The sequence below is a fragment of the Oncorhynchus tshawytscha genome, linkage group LG10, assembly GCF_018296145.1.
Source record: "Oncorhynchus tshawytscha isolate Ot180627B linkage group LG10, Otsh_v2.0, whole genome shotgun sequence".
Lineage (NCBI taxonomy): Eukaryota > Metazoa > Chordata > Actinopteri > Salmoniformes > Salmonidae > Oncorhynchus > Oncorhynchus tshawytscha.
In genome coordinates, this window is record NC_056438.1 from 71533802 (window position 1) to 71552363 (window position 18562).

Here is an 18562-nt window from a genome sequence, read left to right on the forward strand (position 1 = left end):
TCATCGCTCTTCATCCATCAACACCACTGAGAGGAGAACACAACGCTGAAATATATGTCTTAAATCTCTGAACAGACATTGTCTTTCCTCGGCACATTCATTCCCAGCACCAGAGGAACAGTGGCATCCGATTTTAATTGTCTCTACCTCTGCCATGATGATGATGGGGGGGTCTGTACTGTTGGAGTCTGGGCACGTTTGGTCTTTTCTCATAAAGCCTGTACTGGAAGGGAAACAGCTCCTCTGATGAATAGGTCTATGGGTTTGGCGTGGATTCCATGAAGAGCTGCACAACAGCAGATAAGGCCAGAGAGAAGTCATTACCATAACATGACTGAGTTCCACATGCAACGGAGGAACCTTTCTCTGTATGCGATTCATTTGTTTGGCCATGTATTTATATTTATCATATACAGTGCCTTGCGAAAGTATTCGGCCCCCTTGAACTTTGCGACCTTTTGCCACATTTCAGGCTTCAAACATAAAGATATAAAACTGTATTTTTTTGTGAAGAATCAACAACAAGTGGGACACAATCATGAAGTGGAACAACATTTATTGGATATTTCAATTTTTTTTAACAAATCAAAAACTGAAAAAATTGGGCATGCAAAATTATTAAAATCACTTAGAGCTGGATATGAGCTTTAAAACACTAAATCTACTTTAGCCCACCTAAATAGTTCATACTAGTCCACTAGAGTAGGTAGTGTACAGTCGTGGCCAAAAGTTTTGAGAATTACACAAATATTAATTTTCACAAAGTCTGCTGCCTCAGTTTGCATGATGGTAATTTGTATATAATCCAGAATGTTATGAAGAGTGATCAGATGAATTGCAATTAATTGCAAAGTCCCTCTTTGCCATGGAAATGAACTGAATCCCCAAAAAACATTTCCACTGCATTTCAGCCCTGCCACAACAGGACCAGCTGACATGTCAGTGATTCTCTCGTTAAAACAGGTCTGAGTGTTGACGAGGACAAGGCTGGAGATCACTCTGTCATGCTGATTGAGTTCGAATAACAGACTGGAAGCTTCAAAAGGAGGGTGGTGCTTGGAATCATTGTTCTTCCTCTGTCAATCATGGTTACCTGCAAGGAAACACGTGCCGTCATCATTGCTTTGCACAAAAAGGGCTTCACAGGCAAGGATATTGCTGCCAGTAAGATTGCAACTAAATCAACCATTTATCGGATCATCAAGAACTTCAAGGAGAGCGGTTCAATTGTTGTGAAGAAGGCTTCAGGGCGCCCAAGAAAGTCCAGCAAGCGCCAGGACCGTCTCCTAAAGTTGATTAAGCGGCGGGGTCGGGGGACCACCAGTACAGAGCTTGGAATAGCAGCTGGCAGAGTGCATCTGCACGCACAGTGAGGCAAAGACTTTTGGAGGATGGCCTGGTCTCAAGAAGGGCAGCAAAGAAGCCACTTCTCTCCAGTAAAAACATCAGGGACAGACTGATATTCTCCAAAAGGTACAGGGATTGGACTGCTGAGGACTGGGGTAAAGTCATTTTCTCTGATAAATCCCCTTTCCGATTGTTTGGGGTCCAGAAAAAAAGCTTGTCCGGAGAAGACAAGGTGAGCGCTACCATCAGTCCTGTGTCATGCCAACAGTAAAGCATCCAGAGACTATTCATGTGTGGGGTTGTTTCTCAGCCAAGGGAGTGGGCTCACTCACAATTTTGCCTTAGAACACAGCCATGAATAAAGAATGGTACCAACACATCCTCAGAGAGCAACTTCTCCCAACCATCCAGGAACAGTTTGGTGACGAACAATGCCTTTTCCAGTATGATGGAGCACCTTGCCATAAGGCAAAAGTGATAACTAAGTGGCTCGGGGAACAAAACATTGATATTTTGGGTCCATGGCCAGGAAACTCCCCAGACCTTAATCCCATTGAGAACTTGTGGTCAATCCTCAAGAGGCAGATGGACAAACAAAAACCCACAAATTCTGACAAACTCCAAGCATTGATTAAGCAAGAATGCGCTGCCATCAGTCAGGATGTGGCCCAGAAGTTAATTGACAGCATGCCAGGGCGGATTGCAGAGGTCTTGAAAAAGGGTCAACACTGCAAATATTGACTCTTTTCATCAAATTCATGTAATTGTCAATAAAAGCCTTTGACACTTATGAAATGTTTGTAATTATACTTCAGTATTCCATAGTAACATCTGACAAAAATATCTAAAGATACTGAGGCAGCAGACTTTGTGAAAATGAACATTTGTGTCATTCTCAAAACTTTTGGCCACGACTGTAGTAGTACAGATAGAGGGGAGAGGGCAGTGGTGGCTGGTGTCACTTAAATATGTTGACAGGCTAATTGTAATGGCTGGAATGGAATAAATGTACAGGTGTCATACATATGGTTTCTCTGTGGTTGCTGCCATTCTATTCATCCATTCCAGCCACTACTATGAGCCATCCTCACTTCACCAGCCCCCTGTGGAAGAGACTTATGACTCACTGAAGCAGTTTCTCCAAAGAAGTCTCTGTGTGTCTCCTCCAGTCGTCTGACTGAAGCTGTTTCTCTAATGAAGTCTCTGTGTGTCTCCTCCAGTCATCTGACTGAAGCTGTTTCACTAATGAAGTCTCTGTGTGTCTCCTCCAGTCGTCTGACTGAAGATGTTTCTCTAATGAAGTCTCTGTGTGTCTCCTCCAGTCGTTTGACTGAAGCAGTTTCTCCAAAGAAGCCTCTGTGTGTCTCCTCCAGTCATCTGACTGAAGCAGTTTCTCCAAAGAAGCCTCTGTGTGTCTCCTCCAGTCATCTGACTGAAGCAGTTTCTCCAAAGAAGCCTCTGTGTGTCTCCTCCAGTCATCTGACTGAAGCAGTTTCTCCAAAGAAGCCTCTGTGTCTCCTCCTCCAGTCGTTTGACTGAAGCAGTTTCTCCAAAGAAGCCTCTGTGTGTCTCCTCCAGTCATCTGACTGAAGCAGTTTCTCCAAAGAAGCCTCTGTGTGTCTCCTCCAGTCATCTGACTGAAGCTGTTTCACTAATGAAGTCTCTGTGTGTCTCCTCCAGTCATCTGACTGAAGCTGTTTCTCTAATGAAGTCTCTGTGTCCTCCAGTCGTCTGACTGAAGCTGTTTCTCTAATGAAGTCTCTGTGTGTCTCCTCCAGTCGTCTGACTGAAGCAGTTTCTCCAAAGAAGCCTCTGTGTGTCTCCTCCAGTCGTCTGACTGAAGATGTTTCTCTAATGAAGTCTCTGTGTGTCTCCTCCAGTCATCTGACTGAAGCTGTTTCTCTAATGAAGTCTCTGTGTCTCCTCCAGTCGTTTGACTGAAGCAGTTTCTCCAAAGAAGCCTCTGTGTGTCTCCTCCAGTCATCTGACTGAAGCAGTTTCTCCAAAGAAGCCTCTGTGTGTCTCCTCCAGTCATCTGACTGAAGCAGTTTCTCCAAAGAAGCCTCTGTGTGTCTCCTCCAGTCATCTGACTGAAGCAGTTTCTCCAAAGAAGCCTCTGTGTGTCTCCTCCAGTCATCTGACTGAAGCAGTTTCTCCAAAGAAGCCTCTGTGTGTCTCCTCCAGTCGTCTGACTGAAGCTGGTTCTCTAATGAAGTCTCTGTGTGTCTCGCCCAGTCGTCTGACTCAAGCTGTTTCTCTAATGAAGTCTCTGTGTGTCTCCTCCAGTCATCTGACTGAAGCTGTTTCACTAATGAAGTCTCTGTGTGTCTCCTCCAGTCATCTGATTGAAGCAGTTTCTCCAAAGAAGTCTCTGTGTGTCTCCTCCAGTCATCTGACTGAAGCTGTTTCTCTAATGAAGTCTCTGTGTGTCTCCTCCAGTCGTCTGACTGAAGCTGTTTCTCTAATGAAGTCTCTGTGTGTCTCCTCCAGTCATCTGACTGAAGCAGTTTCTCCAAAGAAGTCTCTGTGTGTCTCCTCCAGTCATCTGACTGAAGCTGTTTCTCTAATGAAGTCTCTGTGTGTCTCCTCCAGTCATCTGACTGAAGCTGTTTCTCTAATGAAGTCTCTGTGTGTCTCCTCCAGTCGTCTGACTGAAGCTGTTTCTCTAATGAAGTCTCTGTGTGTCTCCTCCAGTCGTCTGACTGAAGCTGTTTCACTAATGAAGTCTCTGTGTGTCTCCTCCAGTCATCTGACTGAAGCTGTTTCTCTAATGAAGTCTCTGTGTCTCCTCCAGTCATCTGACTGAAGCACTTCTGCGTTCTTTACGGTCTTTAATCCAGAAGCATTTAGTTAACACCAATAATTACAGTCCTTTAACCATTGACTCTGTCTGTTAGTAGCTGCTGCTGCCTATGTCATTATCCATTTAGCCCTTCACTCCTGTGACACATGGCTCCTCTCTCTAGTGAGGAAAACTCTCTCTTTCTCTCACTGTTAAATCCACAATCCTCCCAATGTAGAATTAAACTTGATAGAATGGACTAGCATTGATCATCATTCCCTGGTGGTTGTAATAGCTGGCCATTTAGAATGTTTAATTAATTGACGCCTAATTGCCATACTAACTGCTTTTGTGCTACATAAAAAAATATGTGATGGGGAAAAAAATCGATACAAGTACATATATTATATATTATTATTGGGACGGTATTATATCGATACTTTGACTCCAAGTGAGACAACTTGTTTTCAGCTCTTTAATTTCCATTAATGATCTAAATAAATTGTCTCATGCGCTCTCTTTTCGATCTGCAGCAGATATACATGTATAAGGACCAATAAGTTCAGAACATCAAATCCTATTAAAATCACCGTATTGACTCGCAATACATATCATATCGACGCCTTAGTATCAAGATAATATTGTATTGTGAGGTCCCTAGAAATTCCCAGCCCTAATTAGAATGTGGTACTTTTCTCATGTGCAACAATGGCAACTGCAACTGTGCCTCACTATCATGTTGGCCATGTTGGCTGTTCCTCTTCCACTCTCCAATCCATGGCCTGAGGGGTTTGGTCCATTCTATATACAGCAATCAACCTTTAGAGTGAGTTTCAGACATCCATCCTTATCAGTGGTCTATTATTGATTTCTACGGTTCATGATTGAATTATTAGCATCAGTGTTGTGTTCAAGACCACCTAAAGTGAGACCGATTCAAGACCAAGACCGGAGCAAATCAAATCCGAGTCAAGACCTTTTATTTCCATCACGAATCAATCGCTCCGCCCACAACTTCCAGTCTCCGTGCTGTTGTGCTGTTTGTTGCTACTTGGCTATCAGACAAAGTTGTTGGTTTTTACTTTTAATACATTTACCAACGTCTTAGTTTTTTTCTCGCTCTACTTTTCTCGCTAAACTTTTTCACCCCGGACACTTTATCTGGACATGGTTCTACAGGACCTCCACCAGCCGAAAAAATAAGTACATGTAGGTAGAGCTATTAAAGTGACTATGCATAGATAATAACAGAGAGTAGCAGCAGCGTAGAAGGGGGGTAGCAATGCAAATAGTCTGGGTAGCCATTTGATTAGATGTTCAGGAGTCTTATGGCTTGGGGGTAGAAGCTGTTTAGAAGCCTCTTGGACCTAGACTTGACGCTCCAGTACCGCTTGCTGTGCGGTAGCAGAGAGAACAGTCAATGACTAGGATGGCTGGAGTCTTTGACAATTTTTAGGGCCTTCCTCTGACACTGCCTGGTATAGAGGTCCTGAATGGCAGGAAGCTTGGCCCCAGTGATGTACTGGGCCGTACACACTACCTTCTGTAGTGCCTTGCGGTTGGAGGCCGAGCAGTTGCCATACCAGGCAGTGATCAACCCATCAAGATGCTCTCGAGGGTGCAGCTGTAAAACCTTTTGAGGATCTGAAGACCCATGCAAAATCTTTTCAGTCTCCTGAGGGGGAATAGGTTTTGTCGTGCCCACGACTGTCACGACTGTCTTGGTGTGCTTGGACCATGTTAGTTTGTTGGTCATGTGAACGCCAAGGAACTTGAAGATCTCAACCTGCTTCCTTACAGCCCTGTCGATGACAATGGGGGCGACCTCAGTCCTCCTTTTCCTGTAGTCCACAATCATCTCCTTTGTCTTGATCACGGTGAGGGAGAGTTTGTTGTCCTGGCACCACATGGCCAGGTCTCCGACCTCCTCCCTATAGGCTGTCTCATCGTTTCTGATGATCAGGCCTACCATTGTTGTGTCATCGGCAAACTTAATGATGGTGTTGGAGTTGTGCCTGGCCGTGCAGTCATTAGTGAACAGGGAGGACAGTAGGGGACTGAGCATGCACCCCTGAGGGGCCCCCGTGTTGAGGATCAGCATGGCAGACGTGTTGTTACCTACCCTTACCACCTGGCGTCGGCCCGTCAGAAAGTCCAGGATCCAGTTGCAGAGGGAGGTGTTTAGTCTCAGTGTCCTTAGCTTACTGATGATCTTTGAGGGCATTATGGTGTTGAACGCTGAGCTGTAGTCAATGAATATGTAAATATAGTAAAGGTGATCTAGAGGTTTTTTCCTCTGGCTGCACATTTAACATGCCGATAGAAATTAGGTAAAACTGATTTAAGTTTTGCTGCATTAAAGTCCCCGGCCACTAGGAGCACCGCCTCTGGATGAGCGTTTTACTGTTTGCTTATGGCGGTATACAGCCCATTGAGTGCGATTTTAGTGCCAGTATCGGTCTGTGGTGATATGTAGACATCTACAAAGAGTACAGATGAAAACTCTAGGTAGATAGTGTGGTCTACAGCTTATCATGATATACTCTACCTCAGGCGAGCAAGACTTCGAGACTTCCTTAGATATTGTGCACCAGCTATTGTTTACAAATATGCATAGGTCCCTGCCCCGCTGCTGTTCTATCCTGCCGATGGACTGTATAACACGCCAGCTGTATGTTATTAATGTCGTCGTTCAGCCACAACTCGTGAAATGTAAGATATTGCCGTTTTTAATGTCCCGTTGGTATGATTTGCGTGCTTTCAGTTCGTCTCATTTATTTTCCATCGATTGAACGTTTGCTAACAGTACGGGTGGCGAAGCCAGATTAGCCACTGATCCTCACAAGGCACATCTCTTTCCTCAAATTCTCAGTTTCTTTCTGCAGTGAATGATGGGGGATGAGGGACTTTACGGGTGTTTGGAGTATATCATTCCCGTCCGACTAATTAAAGAAAAATTATTTGTCCAATTCAAGGTGAGTAATCACTGTTCTGATGTCCATAATCTCTTTTCGGTCATAAGAGATGGTAGGAGCAACATTATGTACAAAATAAGTTACAAACAATGCGAAAAAACAAACAGAATAGCACGGTTAGTTAAGAGCTAATAAAATGGCAGCCATCCCCTCCGGCGCCATCTTCACAACTTACAGCTTAGTGGAGTCTGCCACTAGCACAGTCAGTGTAGTCACCTCAGCTATCCCCATTGAGATCATGTCAGTGCCTCGATCTCGATCTTGGAAAACAAAACATGGCGATGTTTGGCATAGCAATCTCAGAGGAATTAAGACCTTTCCATTCCTGTCATTATTGAAAGAAATTGTGATCTCACATCTCAAAATAGGGTTATATATTCTACCTCTTGGTGATGTCATTCAGAAACACAATGTCAACTTTCACTGCCATGCGGACGACACACAGCTGTACATTTCGATGAAACAGGGTGAAGACCCAAAATTGCCTACCCTGAATTCCTGTGTTTCAGACATAAGGAAGGCAAATGTTTTACTTTTAAACTCAGACAAAACAGAGATGCTATTTCTAGGTCACAAGAAACAAAGAGATCTGCTGTTGGATCTGAAAATGAATCTTGATGGTTTTACAGTCGTCTCAAATAAAACTGTGAAGGACCTCAGCATTACTCTGGACCCTGATTTGTCTTTTGACGAACATATCAAGAATATTTCAAGGACAGATTTTTCCATCTTCGTAACATTGCAAAAATCAGAAACTTTATGTCCAAAATTGATGCAGAAAAGCTAATCAATTACTTTTGTCACTTCTAGCTTAGACTACTTCAATCCTCTACTCTCTGGCTACCTGGATAAAGCCTTAAATAAACTTCATTAGTGCTAAACACAGCTGCTAAAATCCTGACTAGAGCTCAAAAAAGGTAACATATTACTCCAGTGGCTTACTTTTAAGGCTAGGGTTGATTTCAAGGTTTTACTGCTAAACTACAAAGCATTACATTGGCTTGCTCCTAGCTATCTCTCCAATTTGGTCCTGCTGTTCATACCTACATGTATGCTATGGTCACAAGACGCAGGTCTCCTTATTGTCCCTAGAATTTCTAAGCAAATAGCTGGAGGCAGGGCTTTCTCCTATAGAGCTACATTTTTATGGAATGATCTGCCTCTCCATGTGAGAGATGCAGACTCGGTCTCAACCTTTAATTCTTCAATGAAGACTCATCTCTTCAGTAGGTCCTATGATTGAGTGTAGTCTGGCCCTGGGGTGCGAAGGTGAACGGCATGGCACTGGAGCGACGAACTGCCCTTGCTGGCTGACCGGCTCCCCTCTCTCCCCAGCGATTCTCTGCCTCTGACCCTATTACTGAGTCACTGGCTTACTAGTGCTCTTCAATGCCGTCCCTAGGAGGGGTGCGTCACTTGAGTGGGTTGAGTCACAGACGTGATCTTCTTGTCCAGTTTTGTGCCCCCTCGGGTTCATGCGGTGGAGGAGATCTTCATGGGCTATACTCAGTCTTGTCTCAGGGTAGTAAGTCGGTGGTCTGTTGATATCCCTCTAGTGCTGTCGGGCTGTGCTTTGGCAAAGTGGGTGGGGTTATATCCTGCCTGGTTGGCCCTGTCCGGGGGTATCGTCGGATGGGGCCACAGTGTCCCCCAACCCAACCCAACCCACCCCTGTCTCAGTCTCCAGTATCTATGCCGCAATAGTCTATGTGCCGGGGGGCTAGGGTCAGTCTGTTCTTTCTGGTGTAATTCTCCTGTCTTATCTGGTGTCCTGTGTGAATTTAAGTATGCTCCCTCTAATTATCTCTCTCTCTCCCTCACTCCCGGAGGACCTGAGCCCTAGGATCATGCCTCAGGACTACCTGGGCTGATGACTCCTGGCTAGCGCCAGTCCACCTTGTCGTTGCTGCTGCTCCAGTTCCAATTGTTCTGTCTGATGCTGGGGAACACTGACCTGTTCACCGGGAGTGCTACCTTGTCCCGGACCTGCTGTTTCCGACTCTCTCTCTCTACTGCACCTGCTGTCTCGACCTCTGAATGCTCAGCTATGAAAAGCCAACTGATATTTACTCCTGAGGTACTGACCTGTTGCACCCTCTACAACCACTGTGATTATTATTTGACCCTGCTGGTCATCTATAAATGTTTGAACATCTTGAAGAACAATCTGGCTTTAAATGGCCATGTACTCTTATAATCTCCACCCGGCAGAGACAGAAGAGGACTGGCCACCACTCAGAGTCTGGTTCCTCTCTAGGTTTCTTCCTAGGTTCCTGCCTTTCTAGGGAGTTGTTCCTAGACACCGTGCTGTTTGGGGTTTTAGGCTGGGTTTCTGTATAGCACTTGTGACGTCTGCTGATGTAAAAAAAGGGCTTTATGGATAAATTTGATTGAAGATCGAGACCGGGAGGGGGACAAGGGGTCCGTGACAGAGTCAAGAATGAGACCAGAAAAATTAGAGTCCAATTCAAGACCATGATTGAAATTTTGTCAAATACCCACCATAATAACAGTTCAAAATGTCCAGTATTTCTGTGTACATATTTCAGAACAACATATGGATTCTTTAGACATTCAGAATATTGAAAAAATGCATGCCGGGGGAAGATAGAACCACTCTACAAATTATTACTAACCCAAACACAGTGGGGAACAATGAGCCTTCTATGCCTTCAGAGAAGGGCTAAGGATTTATAAAATAATGATTATAATAATATAATAATATTGATAATTATATTATTATTTTCAATTATGTTTTGATTGAATCTCTTCAGTTTATGATGAAAAGGAAAGGGTTAACAACGAAGAGACAAAAAGATCCAATCAGGATTTTGCTTTGCTGGTCTCTGGGGAGAAAGTGTGCAAAGGTTGGCAATTTAGATTTGTTTAGCACTTTTGTGGTTACTACATGATTCCATATGTGTTTTTTGTTTTGTTTTGATGTCTTCACTATTATTCTACAATATAGAAAATAGTAAAAATAAAGAAAAACCCTTGAATGAGTAGGTGTGTCCAAACTTTTGACTGTTACTGTAAATAAAAAATGTGATGGTCTAAGTCCACAACAAAGCTTCAATCACATCAATCTGATTGGATGGGCCTCTCTGGGCCTGGCTCCCCAGTGGGTGGGCCTCTCTGGGCCTGGCTCCCCAGTGGGTGGGCCTCTCTGGGCCTGGCTCCCCAGTGGGTGGGCCTCTCTGGGCCTGGCTCCCCAGTGGGTGGGCCTCTCTGGGCCTGGCTCCCCAGTGGGTGGGCCTCTCTCGGCCTGGCTCCCCAGTGGGTGGGCCTCTCTGGGCCTGGGGAGCCAGGCCCAGAGAGGGACCTGGCCCTGAAGGCCTATACAGTAGGTTCACCACTGAACTAACCTGTCACACACTGAAGGCCTATAGGTTCACCACTGAAGGCCTATAGGTTCACCACTGAAGGCCTACAGGTTCACCACTGAAGGCCTACAGATTCACCACTAAAGGCCTATAGGTTCACCACTAAAGGCCTATAGGCTCACCACTGAAGGCCTATAGGTTCCCCACTGAAGGCCTATAGGTTCACCACTGAAGGCCTATAGGTTCACCACTGAAGGCCTATAGGTTCACCACTGAAGGCCTATAGGTTCACCACTGAAGGCATATAGGTTCACCACTGAAGGCCTATAGGTTCACCTCTGAAGGCCTATAGGTTCACCACTGAAGGCCTATAGGTTCACCACTGTACTAACCTGTCTATAATAGATATAAAGCCTGTTAAGATGTTCATGTTTTAACAAAGGAGGGTATATATATTTGGTCTGGCGAAGAGCTTTTATGCACTGGTCTCGGCTGGTCTTATTAGGAGTCCTCCCTGTCCGAGACAGAGTCAATACCGAGTACAAATGTATCCAACACCGAGACAAGACTGAGACACTCAATATGTGGTCTCGAGACCGGACATCTTGAGTAATACAACACTGATTAGCATCATGTGATGTCTTTCATTCAACAAAGAAGGGAACAGGCTCTTCATACTCTTCAAAGGGGTTACAACAACCTGCCTGCCCTCGCCCCCGTCCGCCTCACGTTGCCCTCCATGAGTTACTGCCTGTGGGGACTCCTGACTCCTCCACCGGCCTGTACTATAGCTTGTGTACAAGCTATTGGTGTAGTAGTGATGATGGATGTCCTGGCTGCTACACGGTGGCTAATGTTACGAATTGTCAGCCACTGAATAACGGGGAGGTCTCAGGTGGCCTGGGCCGCTCGCTTCAGAGTGACGGCCCTCTGGAGAGATGCTGCCCTTGATTATACACCGGGAGGGAGGAAGAGGGGGAGGGAAAGGGGGAGGAGGGAAGAGGGGGAAGTCAATGGCCTGACAGAGAGAGAGTGTCAGTTTGGGAGTTTATACAGTACACTATAAAGTATTCAGGACCCCTAGGTGTCTATTATAGAAGGATAAGGTTTTTACTTTGAGGTGGCCTGTCAGAATACCTGTATCTGTCAGAGAAGGTCAAGAGGTTTATTACAGTCTGACATCACACTTATGGGAAATGACAATCACACTCCTGAGACGTGGAGATGTTCAGAACCTTGCATTAGAGAGAGTGTCCTGGGAAATCCACACGAGTCCCACTGTTGTTATCACATTCTCAAACATGCCTTTCATATTAGCATTGTTACCTGATCAATCAACAAATCAACTAATATCTGTTCTGGTCACTTGAACCCTCACCTCACCCCTGCAATACCTCCCATGGTCGTAAGATTGGGAAGCAGAGCCAAGGTAGTTTTCTCCTTTCTCAGCTGACCTGATTTAAACAAATCTTGAGACACAAAACAGCTGGAAACACAGCTCAGATGACAGTCTTGACAGTCTAGTCTAATTCAATTGGATATCACAAACCAAGAGGGATTCGTCCCTTCATAACAGATAAAAGGAAAACTTTAATCTGCTTTCTCCTTTCATTGCTTTAGGCCCACCGGGGGACTCATTTGATGGGGTATTAGTTCTGTACGTCGATAAAAAGGTACACACGTCAACATCTGCCCTGCAGGAAAATGTAAAAATAACGGAACATTTACGTGACGTGGTGGCAGGCCCAATGACAGCAGAGGAGCAGAACCCAATCCGTTTAAAAACCCATTTGGAGCTGTGTCTGGTGGGTAGGGCAGAGGCTGGGAGACGGAGCGGTTTTCCCTGGGCATGTAAAAGGCCGGATGGACCTATAAACAATCAGCTTTTACCTCCCAGAGAAAAGAGACAAGAACAAAGGAGCCTGCTGCCCGGGCACATTCCCATTCCTCCCTTTCCCTCTTAATCTTACCTGTTATCGCCCCTCCCCGATGAGAAAAAGAGAGGGAGGGATGGAGGGATGCGGAGGGAGAGAGGGATGTGGAGGGAGGGAGAGATGAAGGGAGGGATGCGTAGGTGTGCATAAATCGTGTTGCCTGACTTGTTATTTTTCTCACCGTTCCCTCGCTTGTCTTCAGATGGCTGGGCTGGCTGTGTCTGGCTCACTGGCTGACTGTTCTAACAGTAGACGGTTCAAACAACCATCAATAGTACTAATCACTGGACTGATTTCTAGTTAAAACACATTGATGTGTTTTCCCAATAGGCCTTCTTCACAAAGCTTTCATCACGAGCAATATGATGAAGGTATTTTGTTCTATTGATAAATCAACAACAGAATCTGTATCTGATAGATGTTTATTGTGTACGTGTGGGAGACTATTCTTATTGATTAGGAACCAAGCATTGATTAATGAATGGCTTATGCGTGATGTTTCCTTTTGCCGCTCTAGTCGCTAGTTCTAACTATGAATGTATATAATAGGTTGAATCCCGCGCACACCCAAAATGTATTACTGAAGGTCCTGAAAACTGGATAAACTGAAAAAAGGCTCTGCACACTTCCAGTCCGATACAAAGTTATTTGAATTGTATCTGAGCTTTCGGTCAATCAACCTTCATCAGAGCATAACTGTGCGTCACTGTGTATAATATGCTCTGATGAAGGTCAATTGAACGAAAGCTTAGCTACAATTAAAATAACTTGTATCGAACTGGAAGTGTGCAGAGCCTTTTTTCTGTTTATCCAGTTTTACTTGTGAATGTAAAACATGTAATGAATCAAACACATACCACCATCTTGTTGAGGGAGACCCAGCAGTCCTGGGGGAAGTCCTGCAGCATGGGAACCAGGAATTGCAGACAGCCATCCCAGTGACACAGCAGCAGCATCATACCAATCAGGTTGAAGATACGCATTACTGCACTGGCCAGGTCATAGGTCATATGGAAGATCTAAAACAGAGATGGAGAGACAAGGAATGAGTTAAGGTGGAGAGGAAGGATATGTGGTGTGTGTGTGTGTGTGTGTGTGTGTGTGTGTGTGTGTGTGTGTGTGTGTGTGTGTGTGTGTGTGTGTGTGTGTGTGTGAGTACGTGCGTGTGTGTCAGTACGTGCGTGTGTGTGAAAGAGAGAGACATCGAGAGATAGAGAAGCAGAGAGAGAGAGAAAAATAGAGAGAGAATCACAGTCACAGAATTCTTCAAGATTTCCTGTTTAATTTGCTGCAAGATTCTCTAGTGATCAAGATGACAATCCCTAGAAGTAGGATTAAAGGAGAAGACTACAGTCAGCAGAACCATGTTGCCTGCTGTTCCTTTGGACCGAATTAAGAGCGATTAATGAGAGGGGGAAGACAGCTTCCCATCAGTCGGCCATCAGATACACAGCAGGAACAGAGCAGACATGTGTTACAGCCAGATACAACACATTAATCAGAACTGTAACACACACGACAGGACTCCCTCACTCACTCCCACACAAACACATACCGGTACACAAGTCTGTAGGCACAGATGGATATACACGGCAGGTAGCCTAGTGGTGAGAGCTTAGGACTAGTAACCAAAAGGTTGCAAGATCAAATGACAAGGTAAAAATCTGTTATTCTGCCCCTGAACAAGGCAGTTAACCCACTATTCCTAGGATGTCATTCTAAATAACAATGTATTCTTAACTGACTAGCCTAGTAAAATACATTTTTAAAAACCCAACCAGATAAAAGGGGTATGCTTCTCTAAAACCAACCAGATAAAAGGGGTATGCTTCTCTAAACCCAACCAGATAAAAGGGGTATGCTTCTCTAAACCCAACCAGATAAAAGGGATATGCTTCTCTAAACCCAACCAGATAAAAGGGGTATGCTTCTCTAAACCCAACCAGATAAAAGGGGTATGCTTCTCTAAACCCAACCAGATAAAAGGGGTATGCTTCTCTAAACCCAACCAGATAAAAGGGGTATGCTTCTCTAAACCCAACCAGATAAAATTTACCCCAAAACATATGCATTTCTGAGCCCTAAGCAAGAAACCAAACTGGCCACAAGGACAATCATCTTTCAATGATCCCTGAGGAGGTATTAGTCAAATACAAGATGGAAGAATAAATGCTTCTCAGTCCTGGCACCCCAATTGTGGAACCAGAGTCCCCCTGATGCCAGGTCAGCAGAGTCCCTGCCCAATATCTGAAATCCTACCTCTTCAAAGAGCATCTTAAAAAATCCCATAGCACCCCCTCCTCCCCCCACGAAAAAAAATGTAAAAATAGCACCCTTGTCTTTCACACTTGACTTTTTCCTACTTGCTGATAGATTCTTTATTGAGGACAATTTTACTTACTATGACTGAGATATTTGGTTGTCCTACCTAGCTATCTTAAAATTAATGTACCTGTAAGTTGCTCTGGATAAACGGACTTGCATGTAAATGTAAATGAGTTTGGTGCATTGCTAACTTACAGTCACTGACTGATGACATCATACACTATCTCTACCACGGCTGTGATTGGACATGAATCACCAGTTGATCTTTCTTAATGCCACTTTAACCTTTTTGGGGCTTCTGATAGTTGGTTTCTAATATGACCCGGCAACTTACAAAATACTGCACTTCAGCACATCTATTTATAGAGTCAACATGTCACTTATGATTAGTGACATGTTAAGGAGGAGAGGAGATAGTCACAATACCAGAGCAGTATTTACAGTATGCAGAGTTCTGCTAACTTAGTTTAGGACAGAATCAGAATGGGTGTCATGTTTGCAACAAAGGTTCCAAGAGAATTACATTCTACAGAGAATACCGATTAGAATGTTACTGTCATGGAACGTTTGGTGCCAACATGGAGGACTGATTGGACAACTGTATGGCTCTAATGAGGCACCATGGACCGGGCCACGGTTCTTATGGCGTTATGAGAAATCTGAAAATAGTGAACCAAAGAGAAGCAGAAATTGGACACATTTTGAGGCAGATTCTCTGCAATTCTGTGTGAAAATGTAATCACCAAAATTACTCATTCAATTAGACCCTCAAGTCTTCAAACCAACATTTTGTTTTTGTGTGGGAAACAATAAACACTCACATAATCAATTGGAGGAGTGAATAGCAACTACTACAACAACCACAACAACAACAACGGCAAAAGCAAACTGCTACTACTACAACACAAACAGTTATGTCGCCATGGCAATTCCCATTAGTTTGAAGTGGAACTACTTTGTAGAAATGAAACAAACAGCTAGTCATTATATCGGTCTAAAATATCAAATATGCACTTTATGCTTCAAACCCATCTTTATAAGAGGTCTAAAATAGGTTCTTTTTCGACTCAAAATTCAAATTATGTAGAGTAAGTCATTGTTGGCAGAATTAAATGTATGCAGTCAATGCGTGATTAATAAAATTCACCAATAAATCGCTAGGTAGTCTAATAAATATTGCTATATCAGGTTGTAAATCACAGCTAGCACATTGTTAACTGCCTCCAGCCATTCAGGAGATGAACGGCTTCAGTTTCACTGACCTAATGCTTTGCACAAAAACGGATTGAAAAGGGCAGTGATTGGGAATCTCAACACAATAAATCTAGCTATGCAGTCCTGTTACGTGGCTAGTGCTATAGCTAGATTATTTATTTATGCAGGCCTACTTACTTAGCAAGCTACCTATATGGCTTGACAGCTAGCTTGAACCTAAACTGACACAGAGCCTTGTACTGTAGCTCGCTAGCTAGCTGCTGGAAGGATGTGATGTTATTGCCTGGACAAGTGTGTGAGTGGAAGACTTTCCCCCAATGTTTAATTTTCAGCTTTGGTGGCTACAGCTATTAGGATCACCAAGCTACTCATGTATTTGGCATTGATCAAATGAGCAGGCAGGCAAGCTCTAAACCCCATTCACTTGTGGGTTATTATGGGACTGGGGGCAGGCTGCAGGAGGCTGAGCAGGCTTCCTTATCGTATTCACGGTGCAATTTCGGCTACGAACTGAAAAAGTTTGAGGGTTTGCCTACTGTGACGACCCTCCCACTCTGTCTGCCGTAATTCTGTCTTTGTTCTTGTTTCCTTATTAGGATGCCGGTGGGTGGAGTTGAGAGGGTCGTCAGCTACATGGAAAACACCTGGGCCAGGTGTGTCCCAGGATAAATGGACCTCTTCCACATTCATGGAAGAGACTCTCTCCATGCAGACACCTTTATGGATTTTGTTGTGTTTCTTGGTGTTTTTTTGGGTTGTTTGCGACAGCATCTTTCAACACCCTGCATTATCACATTCATGCATGCAAAACACTCACTTACACTACTGATTACTGATTACACACACCATTGTATATTTTCCTTAGTTGCTTTAGTTAATAAATATATTTTGTTACGCCTTATCTCCACGTTGTCTCCCTTTTGTTACGGGCTTTGAGCCGGTTCGTGACACCTACCACCCACTGTGCTAGACTTTAGCACATCTGGCTCAGGCTAGATAACCTTGTTGTTATTATTGTGCATAGGCAACTTTACTTATTTATTTGTGTATATATATATTTATTTTCATCAAAGAAAACAGTGTGCAGGTGTGATTGGAAGCCCAAGGGCTTATAGGAAAACCCCACCACAAACAAACAATATACAATAAATACGTTTTTTTTAAAGGTTTGTTTAAAAATATAACAAAACCTACTAATTATGAATGTATAAATAAATTGATCAGTAATATATATACGAAAATATATATACTGTTTTGTTTAAATGTGTGGGTGCATTGTGTGGATGTGAGTGTGTGAGAGTTAGGCTATATGGAGGAGATTACTGAGTAGTTTGGTTCATCAGGTTGAACCCCAGTCTTCCCTTGAAGTTATTGAGGGATGATGATGTGCGGCAGTGTCTTGTGTTATATAGATGGATTTCAGAATGAACCAGGAAGAATCCAACCGAGGGAGAGATAGCCTCCCTGTTGGTTGTTTGATCAACAGGACTGTAAAGTTCCCAAAAGTAAGACTCCCATGGTATTTATATATTTGCAGAAAACCAAATCAGGTTTATTTTGTGACTTTTGCTCCTGCTTTCTAAACAATGATCTAAACAAAGTTGCGCTGTTCTGATGCCAGTAAACACAGCCCAGCGCAGTGCAACAGCTGTCAGCAAAGTGACTGGCACAACACTCACAACCCTAAACAGTGGAGAAGCACGTCTAGCACCATACTTAACACTTCCTCTCGAAACTCCACTCCACACTCTTAGAAAGGGTTCTTCGGCGGTCCCCATAGGATGACCATTTTTGGTTCCAGGTAGAACACTTTTGGGTTCTACCTGGAACCAAAAGGGTTCTTGCTGCAACCAAAAAGGGTTCTTCAAAGGGTTCACCTATGGCAGGGATGGGCAACTTTGATGGGGCCACAGTGGTTTGTGGGTCAGCAATTCTAAACATTTTGCCATATGGTGGAGGAAAATATTTGCAGTTCTTAATATAATAACTGATGATCAATGGGCCCCATGCCGCTCGGTAATTCAACCATGCATACTACAAGTTTAGATAGCTGGCTGCTAGACTAACTTACCAATATAAAAACCATTTGGTGATATGAGCTAATGATGACGCACAACCAAATATAGAAATGGTGTATTCTATTATTCTAACTCTCAATAGTAAGTTGAGACCCCGACTGAGTACCATATATCTTTTTTGCCTGTTTAACACCAGCCCATCTTAGCACTCATCTTCCATGCATGCCAAGTATCCACCTCTACCCATCATGCACCGCTCTGTGTGTTTGTCGCATAATGTCTTCAGAAAATCCAATTATCCAAAGGTCATGTGCACACACAGGGCCCAGTGCATCCATCCACCATCCGCCATCCACACCAGGGGCCCAACCAAGCACAAAGTACCCCTTTAAAAAATGAATCGAGCAGAGGCATATATGTACTGTAGATGAACAAATAACTAGATATGAAGGCCGAAGGAAAAACCAGCTAATCAGAAATCCATTCCCGAAGCCAACAAAGAGACAGAAAATGTATGGAAACACAATTAAACCCATACGAGGAACGCTAGCCTAACTGAATTACAGGTTGGTAATAATAACAATTAGCAAGACATACAGTATGATCATAGTGAGCACCCCCTCTGGTGTACCATATTATCACC

The 18562-nt window shown here is 43.9% G+C and overlaps 1 protein-coding gene across 1 annotated transcript in view; it reads right to left on the reverse strand.

Moving 5' to 3' along the window:
- The window catches only part of LOC121847498 (potassium/sodium hyperpolarization-activated cyclic nucleotide-gated channel 2-like), a 65992-nt gene that overhangs the window by 32740 nt on the left and 14690 nt on the right, over positions 1-18562 (reverse strand). Inside the window, exon 3 of the mRNA XM_042328986.1 lies at positions 13219-13380. Coding sequence (XP_042184920.1) covers positions 13219-13380 — 162 coding nt within the window. The remainder of the gene's footprint in view (positions 1-13218; positions 13381-18562) is intronic.